This window comes from Empidonax traillii, unplaced genomic scaffold (assembly GCF_003031625.1).
Source record: "Empidonax traillii isolate 1590-97213 ecotype Southwest subspecies unplaced genomic scaffold, ASM303162v1 scaffold127:size982661, whole genome shotgun sequence".
Taxonomy (NCBI): domain Eukaryota; kingdom Metazoa; phylum Chordata; class Aves; order Passeriformes; family Tyrannidae; genus Empidonax; species Empidonax traillii.
The window spans coordinates 444,417-460,960 of record NW_020955320.1 but is presented as its reverse complement, the minus strand read 5'-3'; the positions used below and the strand labels follow the sequence as shown (position 1 = coordinate 460,960).

Sequence of the window (16,544 nt, the reverse complement as noted above, 5' to 3'; positions counted from 1 at the left end):
AAAGGGAATCCACCCCCTGAAGGGATAGGGAAAGGGAAAAAAGGGACAAAAGGGGACAAAAAGGGACACCGAACAGGTATACGCTATCAAAATCAAGAATTATAGTAATAACTAGCAAAACAGATCTCACCACGTCCCTTAGAAAAGCAGGATGGCAGACATGGCCAGCACTCCCCGAAACCTCCACGTGGCAGGACAGTGGACACTGCAGGCCTCAGCCTTAGATAAGTGAGACCAACACAAGGACCTGCTGCTCCTGAACCTCGCCGGAAGAGAAGAGAGCGAGGTCTCTAATCTCTAACTTATTTATACTCTGGTTTACGTAAAAATCATATGGAATACTGGGTACTTGGCCACTTCCTTGGTTACAAACTGGTCACCAGGAAGGCCTAGACCAAAAAGTTTCCTGACCCAGGAGACAAATTGTTCAACCAAGCCAGCAGGACATGAACCAGCTCTAGAGTCATGTTCTCAGGCGACTTGTGACCATGAAAGGATAAAGTGAGGTGGGGGCTATTCCCCAAATGACCACGAGAGACCCTCTTGAGACCATTCCCCAAACTGTATGAACATGCCCAGCTATTAAGGTGAACAGCTTTATCTTTGTAAATAATTCCTGAAAGGAGAATTTAGAATGAATATGTATATATGGTTTGCCTAGATAAATGACAGCTTTGAAACATCACATGCATGTGTTGGGAGTGATTTCCCCCATACTGCCAGTGTTGAAAAAAAGTAATGCCTGCCTTCTAATACTGAAATTACAGTGTTAGAGAGTTTTATTCTTCCCGACATTTGGCGACACTGAGGGCACTGGGTTGTGGGCTGAGGGGACCAGGGGCACTGAGGGCACTGGGGCCTGCGGGGCCGAGGGGCCCGGCAGGGCCGGGCCGGGGCCGGCACGCGCAGCGCGTTGCGCTCGGGGAGCGTGCCGGGGCGCGGCGGGGGCCGTTGTTGCCGGGGCGTTGGGCGCGCGCCCTCGCGTGTCGCTTCAGTTGCCGACAGGCGCGATGGCGGAGCCGCTGCTGCCCGCTGGTTTCCGCCCCGGCCCCACCGCCCTCTGGCCCTGCCTGTTCCCCGCCGCCTCCCGGCCTTGTACCTTTCCCGCCAAGCTGTGGCTCCTGGTGAACAACCCCCGCGTCCGCTCCGTGCGCTGGGACGCCCGCGGCGAGGGGCTGCTTATCTACCAGGCGCTCTTCGAGCGGGAGCTGCTGGGCGGGGGGCCCGGCGGGGACCCCGGAGAGGCGGAGGTCTTCAAAACCAAGAACTTCGGCAGCATCATCCGCCAGCTCAACCTGTACGGGTTCCACAAGCTGACGATGGGGCCGGCTAGCCCCGCGCTGGGACACAGGCTGGGGCCGGCCGCGGCGGGGGACAGTCCCAACAGCCCCGATGGGCCCCGGCACCACTTCTGGAACCCCCACTTTCGCCACAATCGCCCCGACCTCCTGGTGAGGATCAAGAGACTCACGAAGGCCAATAAGGAGAAGCTGGACGCTGGCCTTAAAGTGCCCAGTCGCCTGCTCGACGACTTGCAGCACATTGTTGGGAAGGGGCTTGTTCCTGTCGCCCTCGACCCTCGGCGAGGCCAACGGGAGCGGTGAGACCGGGCGGGTCATCGGGGCGCGGTAGGTGGGAGGGTGGCATGGGCTTAGGAAATCGGCCCTCCCCTGGGGGAAAAGGCCCTTGCTGCTGGCTGCTTAATTCACCTGGTGTGGGAAAAATGTCGTTCTCACGGGAGGCTGAGCTGCTGCCAGTAAGCAAAAGGGAATGTAATTATAGATTCCTACGAATGTGCTGCCTATATATATATACACACACAAATATCAATATATGTATCTGAATATCCGTATAACTATAGATGTATATTTCACAGGTTCTGTTTGTATTATCTGCAATAAATGACATGGCTTATGTGTGTTTCAGTGTGCCCATAGACTACAGCACCAGCAGGGACCTAAAATTAATATACGTGCCACATTGTCGCTAGATAAAAGGTGCAACATGCATCCTTCGGTATGTTTAAAATCTTAATTTTTTTTTTTTTGTTTGTTTGTTTCAAAAAAAGTTGCCCAAAGCAGCACAAGTTCATTGTGCTTTGAAAAAGAAAAGAAGAGGCCAGTCAAAAGAAAATTCTGCAACAGTTCTGCTTTTTGCATCTTGTATTTTCAGCTGTGGGAAACTGTATACAACATAGAGAAGAATGGAAAGGAGAAAAGAAGACTTTGAGATCTACTTTAGGAAGACACTAATTTTCAACGAACTCAAAACAAATTCAGGAAAAAAGTTTAAAGAAAAGTCATGAGTTATCTCAATAAAAATGTTGCGTAATGCAATATGCTAAGAGCTATTATTCAACACATACTGGTTTTCTAAAATTTAAATTGTTAAGAACAAGGCTAACATGTGGCCTGCCTTAAATATCTGAAAGACTATTTTCAGCTTTCATCCAACGAAAAGTTCCCCAGCCCAGGATGTGACACATGGTAACACAATTACCTGACTCAGCACTGGGATGGCTGAGGATGGGCAGAGACTGATGTGACATTTGTGCCCTGCACTGGCACAACAGGGGTAAACAGATGAGGCAGTCCACAAGATTTTCCTGATCTTGGAATGGGAATGAGCTCAGAGAGCCAAAAGAGTTTTTGTAAAGCTTGTGCAAAAGGCTGTGTCTGATTCACATCATCAAGGGAGCTGTTCCTCTGAAATATGTATAGACTGGCCACAGCCAGCATCGCCTCACTGCGCTCTGCTCCACACAGGTAGACAGTTCCTACCCAAAGACCTCCATTCATGTTGTCATCTCTCTCTGCTAAGATCATACCATGATAATGAGGAGCAAATGAAACTAAGTAAGCCCCTCAAACCTGTAAGACTTTATTATTAGAGGCTTAAGTACAATAGCCAAACAGGCACTTAATTCACAGATGAGATGTCCTTCCATGAGTTTACCATTGCAAATCACTGACTCCTGATGTTATCTAAGCGTGCTGTGGGTCCTCCAGATCTCACAGTTGTTGTGCCATACTCAGAAAGAAAAGCTGGGGTGAATTATATAAAATTAATATATTCATGGCAGATACTGTTAGAGAAGATTCTATGGCTTCTGTGATTCTGGGGTTCAGACTAGATGATCATAATGCTGATTTCTAGGCTTGGCTCCTGTGAATTAGAGCCAAAAACTACACGGATGAGTTTCTTTAAATATAGCTTTAGAAGTCTTATTGCAACAGAGTTCGTCAGTTGTAAGTCACTGACCTGTTTTTTTCTTTCCCTCTGGATATTCTCATAGTGGACATAAATGAAAAACTTTTAGCCAACACTGTCGTTCTACGTTCTGCCTGGTGTGTCCATGGCAACCCCCTGTGTGAGGAAGATGAATGAAATTATCAGGAACCATAGTTACGTGCATCTGACATGGTAAGGCATTTTAAATACCTTAAACACATGTTTCTCTTTTGTGGGAGGCACTCATACCTTAATTGTACTTGCTGTAGACATATATTCTAAGGCAAAGAGGGAGGGAAGGAATTGGGGGGCGTCGGTGTCAGCCAAGCTTTTAAAAAGCACACCAAAACAACAACCCAAGCACAACAACAACTGTGAAAATTGCATGTCTGTATGTACACAGGGGCATACCATGCACAGTTGATATAGCCAGAAAACTGTTGCCAGCCTTTCCAAGTTTAGAAGGCCCAAATATCTGAGAACATAAAAACTTCAGTTAATTTTTTTCACAGCATATTCTGAGTTGGAAGGGACCTACAAGGACCATTGAGTCCAGCTCTTATATGAATGGCCATACAGGGATCAAACCCACAACCTTGGCATTACTAACACCATGCTGTAACCAACTGAGATAATCTCAGGTTTTGCTTATGGATGGAGCAGTCACAGTCTTGCCCTGGAAACTAATCTTCATTTAATTTGTATTCTGTATTTGAATTAAGACGTTTATAATCCCCAAATAGCTAATGTACAGTCTACACTCTTTCAAGTTTTCCACTTCCCAGGACCAAGAATGGAATTGTAGGTGGCAAATGCATGTGGATAAAGGACTTGACCCTTTGATAATCTCTGTGCCGGAAATTTCCAGTGGCCAAGATGATGTGTGGTCATATTTCCTCTCTGGAAAAGAAGTGGAAGTTGGATGAACAGGACAGAAAGACAAGGGAGGTTGGGAGGACCTTGTCAGGCTTACCAAGGAAGAATCAGGGACATACCTACACACCACACTATGAAGAAGCAGAAGCAAAACTCACACCTGGATGTCTGTAACAGGCAAGGCTGCTTAATTCAGACAAAGATGCCAGCAGGGCTGAGAGGAACATCCTTAAGTGCTAGCAAAGAAGTTGGTTGTATACCCTGACTTAAGGAACAGTCTGCCCCTGACCTGGCCAGCTGTCTGCTGCAGGTCCATGCATCATGGTCAGACTTAGAGCAGAGAGCAGTGTCTCAGTGACATTTTGGCTCTGCTTGAAGTCAGTGGCCAACATGCTACAAGCCTCAAAAAGGTTAATTCTCACCTTCAACCTGTAAACCTACAAACTATGAACCATTTATAGAATACAACTTTTTAAATTGATGTTCTGCCTTTAGTGCTTTCACTGCCATGTATGCATGGCATTAATAAAAGCACCATGGAATCCAGCTAATGGAAGGAATATATAACTATGTTATAGTGTTACTGCTGACAAAAGGAATGTAACCTTTCCCCAAGATCTGATTGTCCCACTCCAGAATAAATAAAGCACAATGACATTGTTGTCTTTGTTTTTTTCTGAATTGTGAAAATCACAACAGCAGTTTTGTTTCTCCAGAACACACTTGGAATTCCACACTTGGAATTCCAAATGTTCATTAGCTTTAAATCTGCTCTTAGAAGCAGGCACACTAGAACACTACCTACAGCAGTAGGTGTGGTATTTTCAGAGAAAGCACTTTGTACTTAATAGGTCTTGAGAGATACACTTTTCTATCAATACTGATAACCAAATATGAGGAGTAATTTAAAAAAGCCACCAAAACAATGATTAATGTTTACAGATTTGAATTAGGCTTAAATACATTACTGTGTGTTTTAAGAATACATTAATAGGAATGAGACTACAGTACTTTGCCATTTTTCTGTAAAACAGGGGTTTTTTAAATTTTGATAAAATACATGATGAAAAAAGAAAAAATTACTAACAAACCGTAGTAAACCTAAATGTATGAAGATTGCATTCAGCTGGTTTAAATGTGTATTTCTTCATCATGGGTTGTAACAGGTATATTTTTGTGTTTTCTTGTAACTGTTTCTTTCCTCTTTAAAGCAACAAATATTTAATTTTAATGCTTATTTTATTATAAGCTTCAAGGAGAGGATTTCAGGAAGGAGTAACATGTGAGCTTATAATAGCTTATAGGAAAAAGCTATAAAATATGTATTAGATTCTGAAGAAAATTAAGAATTATGTGATATATTGTACAAATGTAGGAAATGTGTCTGAAATAAAATGTCAGTTTGTGAATCCCCAATTTTGTTTCTACCAGTTTAATTAAGAAACGGTAATGTCTTCATGACAATGACATCAAGCTACCGAATCATTAAGTTATTAATTGAAATCCATCCTCTTTTTCAGCAGAAAGTGAAAGCATGGCCCATTGTTGCGGCATTGTCAGTCTTTTAAAACAAAGCAGAATTTTGATTCCCATTCATTACGGTAGCTTGAAAATGCTAAATCATATTCCCTTAACTTCTTCGGGGTATAAGTGCATGTGATCTGTACCCCTCCATCTGACATGTTCCACTGCCTCTCCACTTATATGAGGGGCTGCACTTTTACCACCTCCAAATCTGTCAAATCTGTCTCAGAGTCCCTGGACTCACTCCAGATTTTTCCATCCCATTCCTTGTGATCCTATGAAGATTTCATAGTGAGAGCAGGAACCTTTCTTTTCCCATATTTATGCCTTCATTTGTTAGCTATACATGCCTCCAGCCATTCTACAGTGCATTGCTGCTCATAGCACCCCTCTGCTTGAATGGTAATTATTTCTTGTTCCATCAACTCTCCATCCTTAAAAGTCCTGACTTCCTTTTCCAACTCTCTCACTTTGCTCTGCAGTGCCATAGGTTCACAGCTGAGAGTTCTAAGACTGGTAGCTAAATAGCCATCACTCTGAATGCACACACCTCCTTTGTCCTTCTCCCCCCCTCCCCCCTGCCCTTTATACACTGAGCATGATGCCATATGGTCTGGAATATTCCTTTAGTCAGTTTGGGTCACCTGTTCCAACTGTGTCTCCCACCCTCCCATGCACCCTCAGCCACTGTGGTGGTATGAAAAGCAGAAAAGGCCTTGGCTCTGTGTAAGCACTTCTCAGCAATAACAGAAACATATCTATATTACCTGTGTTCAGCACAAATCCAAAACACAGCCCCCTACCAGCCACTGTGGAGAGAATTAACTCTACCTCAGCCAAAACCAGTGCATCATCGTGAATGAATGAGAGCTATTTCATTCTAGCCCATGTTTCCCCAGTGCTGAATGGGGTTTCCTGTTCTGTCTCTGAGCACAATTAGAAAAGGGTTTAAAAAGAAAGAACTAAAAAGACATGAAAAGACCATGAGTAAGCAATGGAGTTGTTTGCATTGTTTTTTTCTAAGAGGGAGAGAATTGATGTACCAGATAAAAAGAGGAAAAAAAAAATTAATACAACTTTAAAATGAACTGCCTAAACCAAACCAAATATCCCCAATATTTTTACTTATATACAGAGTAAACTTGATGAGCAAAGTCTATGAGGTGCATCAAAAATTTTGTATCAAGTTTGCTCTGCACATAAGTCCAAAGATGTGCAGTTTGAAGCTGGAGGAGGAGGCATCAAACTACCCTCCCCAGTGCTTTCACAGCCTAGCCAGTGCTGCCTCCCTGTCTCCGCCAGGACCTCTGCTGCTGAGTCTTTTTGGACTGCCTTCCCCATTCTCTTGCAGATCAGCCAGATCCAGTAGACTTCTGGATACAGGAGATTTCTGCACTTGGATCTGCTACAGCTGAATCAGGTGAACTCTCACACTCATCCCGCCTGATGGATGTGACTGCTTCTATTGCCATCTCTGTGTGTCGTGCACATGTGCATTCCAAGGAACCAACACACACCAACACACATACACAGATTTACACAGTTACTACAAACCAGGTTGACATCAACAATTTACTAGCACCCAGCATGTTTATGAATTCCTTAAATAACAATATAGAAATTAATTGAAATACATCCCTATTCTATTTGTGGCTGGATATCAAGTTCCTAACCCAGTCCTTGGTGCAAGGCTTGGGTCTTTCTAGAACAATGTTTTCTGGGTCATGAGAGAGTCCCGTTTCAAGTTCCCTGCTGCACTGTACAGAGGCATCCCACTAGGTATGGTAGGCAGCCTAAAATGCTTCACACTTCCAGCTGCTGTTCCCAAGATCTGTAAGCTCCCCACTGCTCTGTGAGCTGTGTTCCCTTCTTCCACTGCACCCTTGCCCTCCTCTCTGACCAAGCACAGTTTCAGTCCTTTGGAGTGACTCCTTCCCATTGTGCCTGATGTGTCTGCTCACAGTCTCATTTTGCAGGTACCCTCTGTGAAAATCCTTGCCTTGCATGGGAGACTGAGTAGGACTGAAAATATGGTTAACTGTGAAACCAGGAAACTTTATTTCCATAACTAAGTTAACTTCAGGACTTGCATGCATGCAGAGGAGGAGCATGGGCAGGACAGAGCAGGCCTTTGGCACTGAGGCTGCTTTTGGGTCAGCAGGCACTGCCCCAGAAGGAAATGGTCATGGTCCACTGCAGCCTCCACTGGATCCTGTTCATCCTGCTTCTCTATCCAGTTTTCTCCTTAGAGCCTCTAGGAATTCGTGCACTTGAGCAAAAAATTCCACCAACTGCTGCAGTGGAAGTGGGAAGGAGCGAAACCAGCCCGATGGTGTTGGTATTGGCATTGGTATTGGTGTTGGCTTCTGAGAGGCAGTTGAGGCAGTCATAAAATGACTCCATGACCTTTTATCTGTTTGAGGGTCTATCTGGACCATGATCCAGTCGTAGAAATACTGAGTAGAGGTGTAGACTCCGGGCTGGTTTGCTCTTGCACAGCCTTTTCCCCAACTGGCCAAGCCAACGAGCCAGAAGTAGGCAGCATGGTCATCTTTGCACACCAGGGGACCACCGCTGTCACCCTGCAGTGAAGCAGAGACAGTTAAGTTGGTGGCAGGTGGTTGCTGCCAGCACTAGGACTGTCTCCTTCTCTCTCCTAGCCCCTGCCAGAGGAGCTGTATTCATGGCAGAGAAAGGCTCTGCTCAGGTGCTGGAGCATATAGAACTTTGGCTGGGAGTGGGCTGGGGGCTTGTAAGGTTGGTCTCTCTCTCATTTCTGTACAGGGATCCTGGATTTGCAGAGGATGGATGCTCCAAGGTCAGCATCTGGATGTCTGGGCTGCCAAGAGCATTAGATGGGCTTTCTGGGCAGAGTTCCAGCCTTGGGGCACTGAGCAAGGACCTGCAGACGGGGAAGGGGAGGGAAGCCCTATCAGCAGTGTGGACCTGGGGCTGGGGCAGTAACTGGCCAGGCAAAACAGATGCTGGGCTGTGCCCGAGCTGTGGTGATGGGGCTGTCCGTGCTGCTGGGGGCTGAGTGGCTCCTACCCGGCAGGTGTCCATGGTGCCTTCCGGGTAACCAGCACACAAATTGTGGGTGTGGATGGCCCCCATGTACCACCAGCTGCTGTTACAGAGCTGGACATCGATGAGGTGGACCTTGGACTCCTGCAGGACATCACTTGATCTTTGATCTGTAAGCACAGAAGGGAATGAGCACTGAGCAACTCCTGTGCCCTTCACTTCCTTATCTGAGGGTGAAGCCCTTCCCTAGGGTTCCCTAGGGGGGACACTATGTTGCCATGCTGTCCCCCTTCTGTCTGGCTTTGGGGAGTGGGCCAGGGGCATCTCTCCAGAGGCACACATCCTACAGCCTGACTCTGGCTTTGGCCCCTGCAGTTGGGAACCCCAACCCATCTCCCTGGTGTGCCAAGCTTGCCTTCAGGCCACATGTCATTTTTGGGAACCCACCTCTTGCAGTGGTGGAACCCCAGCCAGCAATATAGCAAGTTTTCAGCTCTGACACTCTCAGTATGCCATCAGGCACACAGCCCAGCTGTATGTAGTGGCTGCATGGGACTGGCTGGTCCAATTCCAGCAAGGCAATGTCATTCTTCTTCTCACCAGGAGTATATTGTTCATGAACATGTAGCTGCTTTATCTGGCGCAATTGCACCTCAGGGCCCAGCTGAGTCAACTGGGTGGCCCCGATCACCACACGCCACATGCTGATGTTCCTGGGAGGCAGATGGAGAAAGGAGTGAGAGGGAGCAGAGCTATGTACTGCAGCAGCCCAGCAATTCCCTGTCTTCTGCTTCCCAAGGCAGAGAGAAAAGCAGTGCTAGAGAGGGTATGACTGTCCTAGCATGCCTTAGGCTGCAGTACTGTTGGCCTGAAGGCTGCTAGGAAGCAGTTGCAGGAGTGCAGCCTTCTCCCTGAGCAGTGTCTCAGCTGGGCTCTGCAGTGCCCAGGCACTGGGTATACTGCAAAGAAATGGGATGGGAGTAGCATGTAGTGCTGCCAGCTGGGCACCTGCTAGTGTTGTGGGGATATCCCCCTTCCCTGGTCCTCCTTACCTGGTGTTATTGAAGCAGTGGGCAGCTGTGAGGACCCACTGTGTGCTGATGAGGGACCCTCCACAGATATGCCCTGTGCCTGGTTTCTGGGTATCCTGGATGCTGACAATCCCAGGCCAGGCCCCTGGCTGGACACCTGTGCCTCCCACGACACTCAATGTGCTGTCATCAGAAGCCGTGGGGCCATAGTCATAAGTTGTGGGGCCGTTGGAAGCATCCATGGGCCACAGCCCACAGGTACCTCTGTAAGAAGAAAGTCATTGCTGTTCTGCTCAATGCCTTGCTGTTGCTCAGGCTGAAGGTTGTCTGACTTTCCTGCCCACATGGCATTGTTTGCATGGTCAGCAGAACCCAGGAATCTCATAGGGCATGTGTCTGTCTGCCGATTTCTGTTTGAGTCCCACAGACAACCTGTGCCAGCAACCTGGGCACTGTCAAGGAACTGAAGCTACCACATGGGGTTCAGGAAGCTGTGATATGGCCACAGGGGACAGGAAAAACCCACTAAGGATTGCCCAAGCTCCCTTCCAGAGCCTGAGGCCGCTTACCCACAGGTGTCCCATGAGCCGAGCACGGCCTTGCACACAGCCAGCAGGACAAGGAGGCACAGCAAATTCATCACTGCCAGTGGCACATCTCAGCTGCAAGGAGCGAGGGCTCATTGCCTCCAGTGCAGCCACCAGCACAGTGTCTGCGGGCCCCAGGGCTGATGTCACAGAGTGGCTGATTTGGTGTTCTAGGCACAGAGGCTTTGGCGGACTGGGCAGGGGGCAGAGTCACAGAATAATAGACTGGTTTGGGTTGGGAGGGACTGTAAACATTGTCTAGTTCAAACCTCCTTGCCACAGGCAGGAATATCTTCCACTAGAGCAGGATGCCATCCAAGGCCATCCAACCTGGCCTTGAACACTTTCAGGGTTGGGGCAGCTTCTCTGGACAACCTGTGCCAGTGCCTCACCACCCATGGGACTTCCATGCAGAAGAGAAGCAGAAGGTAGGATTGGACATTCCTGACAGATTCCCACTGAATGCTCTGCTGGCAGGATGTGGGTATGCAGCCCCATGGCAGGTAGCACCGCATGCTATCGCAGATCGCAGGAAAACACCCCCTGTGGCATTGTGCCATCAAGTCCTTCCCAGAAAACATACACCAGAGAACGTTACTACTACAGGCAGTATCTGTGTGTTTGGGTGCTGAGGAGCCAATCTTGTTGTGGCTGTGCTGGGCAAGCAATGAAGTGCAAGCAAGCATACCCAATAAGCCAAGCAGTGTCAACCTTCCTGCACAAAGCATAGTGAAACACAGGAGCAGCACTGCCTATGCTGGCCACATCAGTCACAGCAGCACCCTCTGGCAGGCTCCACATCCTTGCCCCCTCTGAGTTCTATTGCTGTTCTGGGCCCACACTGACAAGGACAGTTGTGGCACCTGGGATGCTTAGCCAAGGACATGCAATTAGAAACTGTAGACAGAGAAGCATGCTCCTGCTCTCAGCACCACATGCCAATCCCCATGCCTTTGGTAAATCCAGTACCAGCCACGTCAGACAGCCTGCTATAGCTCTGTTGTGGAGCCTTGCTCACCTGCTGGGCTACAGGGTAGTCATGAGAGAAAAGGAGGAGCCAGCCACATGCTCTGCATTTCCTGAGCAGTGCTAGGTCCCTGGAGGAGAGAGGCCAGTGGCTCTTTTCTGGTGTCTTCTCGCAGAAGCCACCCCTGCCATTCCGCCCTGTCCCCCTTAAAAGACTTTGGTACTTAAACCCAATGTTTGGTTGAAGAGAAGAGCCAAGAGAACCATAGAGAGATGGTAAAAAAGGGGCCTAGAGAAGAGACTGAATCTGATTAGCTTCTCAGAGAGAAAGTAAAAGATCAGGAACTCGGCACAAAAGGAGATGCCAACATGGCAAGTAATATTTCATAGACTCCAGCTGATATTAGGTAAGCTGAAATAGAAGGTAAGATGGGGTTTTGTTGTTTTGGTTTTTTACCAGGAGGTGAAACTACTGGTAAGGCAGCTTGCAAAAGTGAATCAGGGACAAATAAATTTAAAAGCTGTTGAGCACTGCCCTTTCTCAGGTGAATCCTTTTTCTCCTGGTTTACCAGCAAGAAGAAGGTCAGTAACATTTCCCAAGTGGTCTTAATGGGTTTTGGACAGCACAAGCCTGCTCCAGGAGGTTATTCCAAAGCAGGTGATTTTATGTTTCATAGCCCTCCAGATGACCTATCTATTTCAGGAAGTTTAACCAGGGCAGTTCCATACTCAACATGAGGCCCTTTTGATTCCTATCTGAGACGCAAATTCTGTTGAGGCATCACATGGCTGCAAAGCAGCCCAAACCCACCTTCTGTAAATCCTTATCAAGCTTGCTTCCATAATCAGGTTCTTTGTTCAAAACACCACAAGGTTCTCCAACATCTGCTTGGGAAGGTTTTTGAGGAAAAATACTTGAACAGAATGTTTTGAAACATGAGCAACTGTCCTCCTAATATGCAACTAGCTTCCCTCGCTCTTTCCAGTCTCTTAACAAGTGACTTGACCTTGATTTTCCCCTTTCCATCTCTGATCCACAAATGAAAGGAAAACTGAAAGCAGCCAAAAAAGCAGGTTTCTATATAATGAAATAACCTTTTTTTAACACGTAAATGTCCTTGTTTTTTTGGTAACTTGGATTTAGCACCCACCATTTTTCTTCTTTCCTTTTAGTAATAGTCTAAGTCAACTAGTTGGAAAGAATGTGGGAGAAATCCTTCTCACCTCTTGGGGAAAAAACCCAAATACTAGCTAGCTTTAGGCTGAGTAGCTTAATTAGCAATATCTGTGTAGCTGCTGTAGCATGGAGACCCTACAACCTGTCTGGAAATCTGGCAAGACCATTAGACTACTGATGTGACCTTTTGCACTCAACTGCTTTTGATACTTGAAATGTATAAGAAAAAACTCTAATTTTTCTTCAGAAATTCCAACCATATCTTTATGGTTATCTTTATGTAGCATGGTCATTCTGTCTCTCTGGCTTTCAGTTACAGAATGGTAGGGACCTTCAGTGTGTTGCTACAGCAGCACATTTTGGAGAAAAGGCCTTAATTACAGATCAAAACAAACAGGAGGAATATCAAAAGTGTAGCATATCAGTTTTTTTGGCTTTAGAGTGGGGGCCTTTTGACTAAATTTGTAAAACTACCTTGATAATAAAGATTGTTCATGGAAGACTTGCAATAATTATAAATAAAATTATGCTCTGGAAAATTATAATTTCCTTCGATTTGACCTGTGACATGAGCAGTGTCTAGCTTGCTTACATTTCAGGTTTGACTAATACTACTTTCAAATCTAAAAAGCTTTTTGTGAGCATAATTATGAGTAAGTTTACTGGTCTTCTAAAATCTCTGTACTTATTCTCAGTATCCACTGCATGAGTGACTTCAAAGATGGTACAAGACTACTCATTTAAAAGCAAAAGCAGCTTTCGTTAAGTTTTGAAGTTATATAAAAATATAAAAATCACTTTCAGAGTGCTGTCACTCATTTGGAAGAAAGCAGGGTGGAAAATGTTCAAGCTGTGTGTTACATATACAAGTGCCTTAAGTTGTCTGAAGTGGTATTCTAATTTGAAAATCGAATGTAAAAGGTCACTGTATGTTTACATGGCTGCTAGACAATTAACCATATTGGGTTCAATAATGTGGACTGCTGTTCTTATATACATTAATGCTTGAGTGCTTGATTGTGAAATCCAGGTGCACCACACTAAGTGTATTTCACAGGCTTCCCATGACGCTTAATTAGTTTTTTTTCCTAATTGCTTCTTCTTCTCTATCCTGCCCTTTCTCTCCCATAGCACTTACCAGAATTCTGAATGAGTTGAAAAAGCAAAGGCAAAGAACACTTCCCAAAAGAAAAGAGTGTTTGTTTATAAATATGAGATAAATTTCAAAGTAAGGTTTTTAAAAATTAAAATATGATCCAGGTTTCAAAGTAGACACGCTAATTCCCTTGCAGGGTGGGACATTATGCCAGCACAGACAGCCTGGCTCTCTTCTATGTCACTGCTTCAAATGTCCCAGGTGCAAATATTTATCTCTGTACCACAGTGATGAATAGCAGGGAAGGGACAATTTTGGACAGTTTTGCTCATTTAAAACAACTCCATACTAAGTCTGTAGCATAAGGTAAAAATAAAAGTCTGTACTGGGAAGCCTTTCACTTCTGTGAGGGCAATGGCCTGACATGCTATACCTAAGAGCAGAAGAAAGCCACTGCCTTTGAAAAAAAATGACAGTGTATTTGGCAGCATTTTACATTTGCTTGCACAGTTGCAAATCTAAATAAAAAGACTTTCAATTAAAATTTGAAATCATGCTGCATTTAATAAATCCAGTCGTATCACAGGAGACTGATTTCCTGGCTTTATTCCAGTAATATTTTTCTGACATACACTGGCTGAATGTTATGCTTACACTTTCATAAAACTCTTTATTTAATACCAAAAAGCTGTCAATAATTTCTACTATTTTACAGAGTAAAATAAAAGCTATTTTGGAATTTACTAAGTTTGCTTAGTTCAGCCAGTGTTGTAAGCTGTAGAATTGTATATTTTTATTAGAAGTTTTTTATTCTTTCATCCATCTTCAGGTATGTCTAGAATACATTGTAATATAGCATCTGAAAACAAAAGTTCCTAGAACCTACTGGCAGTGTGTAAAATCAATTTGTAACTGCACATAACTGTATGCAAGTCACATGAGAAGGGAATACTGTCCTTCCACCTCTTTTTTTTTTTTTTTAATTGACGTTTAGTCTGCACTTGCATTTAGACTTGAACTGCAGCAGGCTCAATTTTATTCCAGAAAGTTCATTTGGTACAGAGTATTTGTTTATTGTTTTACAGTAAACTTACATTGGTTCACTGGTCTTTCTTTTTTTAATATCCTTGCCAGTCTTCTAGGCTACTGAACAAAACCTACCTCATGTTTATGCATGTAACAAATCAAAAGATCTTTGAGCAGTATGTAGCATCCATGCTTCAAACATTCAGCACTTATTTCCACATATTTCCATGTGTGAAGATGATCATCTAGCTCACCACCCCAGTCTGTTAAATACTTCAGTTTTCTCTCATTAATTTCGTTCATTTTGAGACCTAAAGTCACCTTGCATACACTTTGCACATGGTCTGAAATTTCTCAATGCCTACAGAAGTCTAATGGAATACATTTGTAAATTACTGCCAGTGTAGCATGATATAAAACCATATGATAGGATATGCATGACCTTCACCTTTTCTGTAGCTTTGTGAGAGATATTGATAGTGCTGCATAAAGATGTATTTTTTGTTTGTGTACCTAGCAAATGAAGAAGACTACAGAGTTATAGGAGAGATTTTAATGAGATTTCTCTCCATGAAATGTCATCCATAACAAGCACATTGTGACTTTATAGAGTTTGTTTCTGTCATTCAAAGTATTTGCCTCAGGCTGAATTAATGAGCTGGAGTCAAATCAGAAATGTAGGTATCATTTTACTACCAAAAACATAACTGCAGTGATACCTCTAGCATGATATAATCAACTTTACCCTTCCACACACTGTTGGAAGGCTGGTTTGAATGACAAGCCCCAGGAAAATGGACCCTCCTCTGTGAAGCTGATCAAAAGGCCAGCAAAGGATTCCTGCTCAAAATATCTAAGAAACACCTGCAGTATCAGAGGTTTTCTCCAAGTCAACATCCACTTGCAGATATTTAAAGATAGTTTATGAAATTATGGAAAGTAGGCCCTAAAATCATGAAACTTGTAAAAGAAACTTGGCTGGAACTTCATAAGTTAGGTCATAAAACCATTGAAGTTACTGTCAGAAAATTATATATACAATATAATTATATATTATATCTGTACACTTCTCTTTTCTCTAGGGGAAAAAAACCTCACTTGTCAATTTCATGTGACAATTTCAATCTTTTTTAAGGAAGAAAGCAAAGAAAGGTTAGGAAAACAACGGCAGCAGAAGCAGTGTCAGATTGTGTCTCTTTATTTAATTCCAGAGCAAAAGGTCTATGTATCTAACAACTGCACCTCCAATATGTATAGAAAAGATCGTTTCCTTACACACTAACATGTACAAAGAACTGTGGGGACAATGGAGACAACTGTGATGGTGTGGTTTTACAATGTAAGAGTCTTGAACAGATTTGACCACATTATGAAATACAGTATTTCCTCATATGTAATTAAATGGTTAATATAGTTAATCCTGTTGAAAAATGAGAGACTGTCTTGCATCCCATAGACTTGAAAAACACAATAGAAAAGACACTGAATATCATATAAAGGAGCTATAAATTTCCATGATTTGTTGGATCCACAGTTCTTTAGAAAGTTCATCTTCAAAAAATTACAGTAGTAAGAAATGCTTTTAAAGGTTTATAAACAACAGTTGCATATGGTCGGATTTTTTTACCTTCACTCCAGAGAGACACATTTAGATTTTTGTAAGCAGAGATATACCTAGCAATTCACCATAAATTGCATTTTCAGTAGCAATTACTTTAATTTTGAATGTCTATCTATATAGGGTCTCCCATCCGAACTGGTTTTAGAATATTCTGTCCTTAGAAATAGTATAGGAAATCAATGTGGTTACTACGACTGTAGTGGTTGATAAGAGAAATAGTGATTTACTGCATATTCTTTGCACTAGACCCACAGAATTTTTTGTAATACTTATGACAGCTATAATATTCAAAACCAACGTTGATGCATCTGGATCTGAGATGAACCTGAATCAACGAATCTGCATCTGAAAAAATAAAATTGGTATTAATGTTCTTAAATAAAT

General features: G+C 44.1%; 2 protein-coding genes across 3 annotated transcripts; one reads left to right on the top strand and one right to left on the bottom strand.

Annotated features, from left to right (window-relative positions):
* The first annotated feature begins 956 nt into the window (after nucleotides 1-956).
* Nucleotides 957-2,362, top strand: LOC114057352 (heat shock factor protein 5-like). Its single transcript, XM_027883519.1, has 3 exons — nucleotides 957-1,600; nucleotides 1,927-2,016; nucleotides 2,173-2,362. The coding sequence occupies exons 1-2, from the start codon at nucleotides 1,011-1,013 to the stop codon at nucleotides 1,988-1,990; spliced, it is 654 nt and encodes a 217-aa protein (XP_027739320.1). The 5' UTR covers nucleotides 957-1,010; the 3' UTR covers nucleotides 1,991-2,016; nucleotides 2,173-2,362.
* Nucleotides 2,363-7,685: 5,323 nt separating this feature from the next.
* Nucleotides 7,686-11,168, bottom strand: LOC114057344 (acrosin-like). Of its 2 annotated transcripts, none has more exons than XM_027883510.1 (5): nucleotides 10,962-11,168; nucleotides 9,708-9,950; nucleotides 9,103-9,368; nucleotides 8,680-8,825; nucleotides 7,686-8,213 (listed from the first exon to the last, which is right to left on the bottom strand). In XM_027883510.1, exons 1-5 carry the CDS (start codon nucleotides 11,072-11,074, stop codon nucleotides 7,848-7,850), a joined length of 1,134 nt encoding a protein of 377 aa, XP_027739311.1. In that variant the 5' UTR covers nucleotides 11,075-11,168; the 3' UTR covers nucleotides 7,686-7,847. The 2 variants fall into 2 exon arrangements, with proteins under 2 accessions (XP_027739311.1, XP_027739312.1); XM_027883511.1 differs by lacking the exon at nucleotides 10,962-11,168 and adding an exon at nucleotides 10,259-10,396 and having other exon boundaries at nucleotides 9,708-9,953.
* Nucleotides 11,169-16,544: the final 5,376 nt, after the last annotated feature.

Excerpts from the sequence above, each read along its gene's own strand:
- LOC114057352 (XM_027883519.1), top strand. The coding sequence starts at position 1,011 with ATGGCGGAGCCGCTGCTGCCCGCTGGTTTCCGCCCCGGCCCCACCGCC. Across the intron at positions 1,601-1,926 it reads CGGCGAGGCCAACGGGAGCG|TGTGCCCATAGACTACAGCA; the intron begins GTGAGACCGGGC and ends TGTGTGTTTCAG.
- LOC114057344 (XM_027883510.1), bottom strand. The coding sequence starts at position 11,074 with ATGTGGAGCCTGCCAGAGGGTGCTGCTGTGACTGATGTGGCCAGCATA. Across the intron at positions 9,951-10,961 it reads GACACTGCTTGGCTTATTGG|AGGTACCTGTGGGCTGTGGC; the intron begins GTATGCTTGCTT and ends TTCTTCTTACAG. Across the intron at positions 8,214-8,679 it reads GCACCATGGACACCTGCCGG|GGTGACAGCGGTGGTCCCCT; the intron begins GTAGGAGCCACT and ends GCTTCACTGCAG.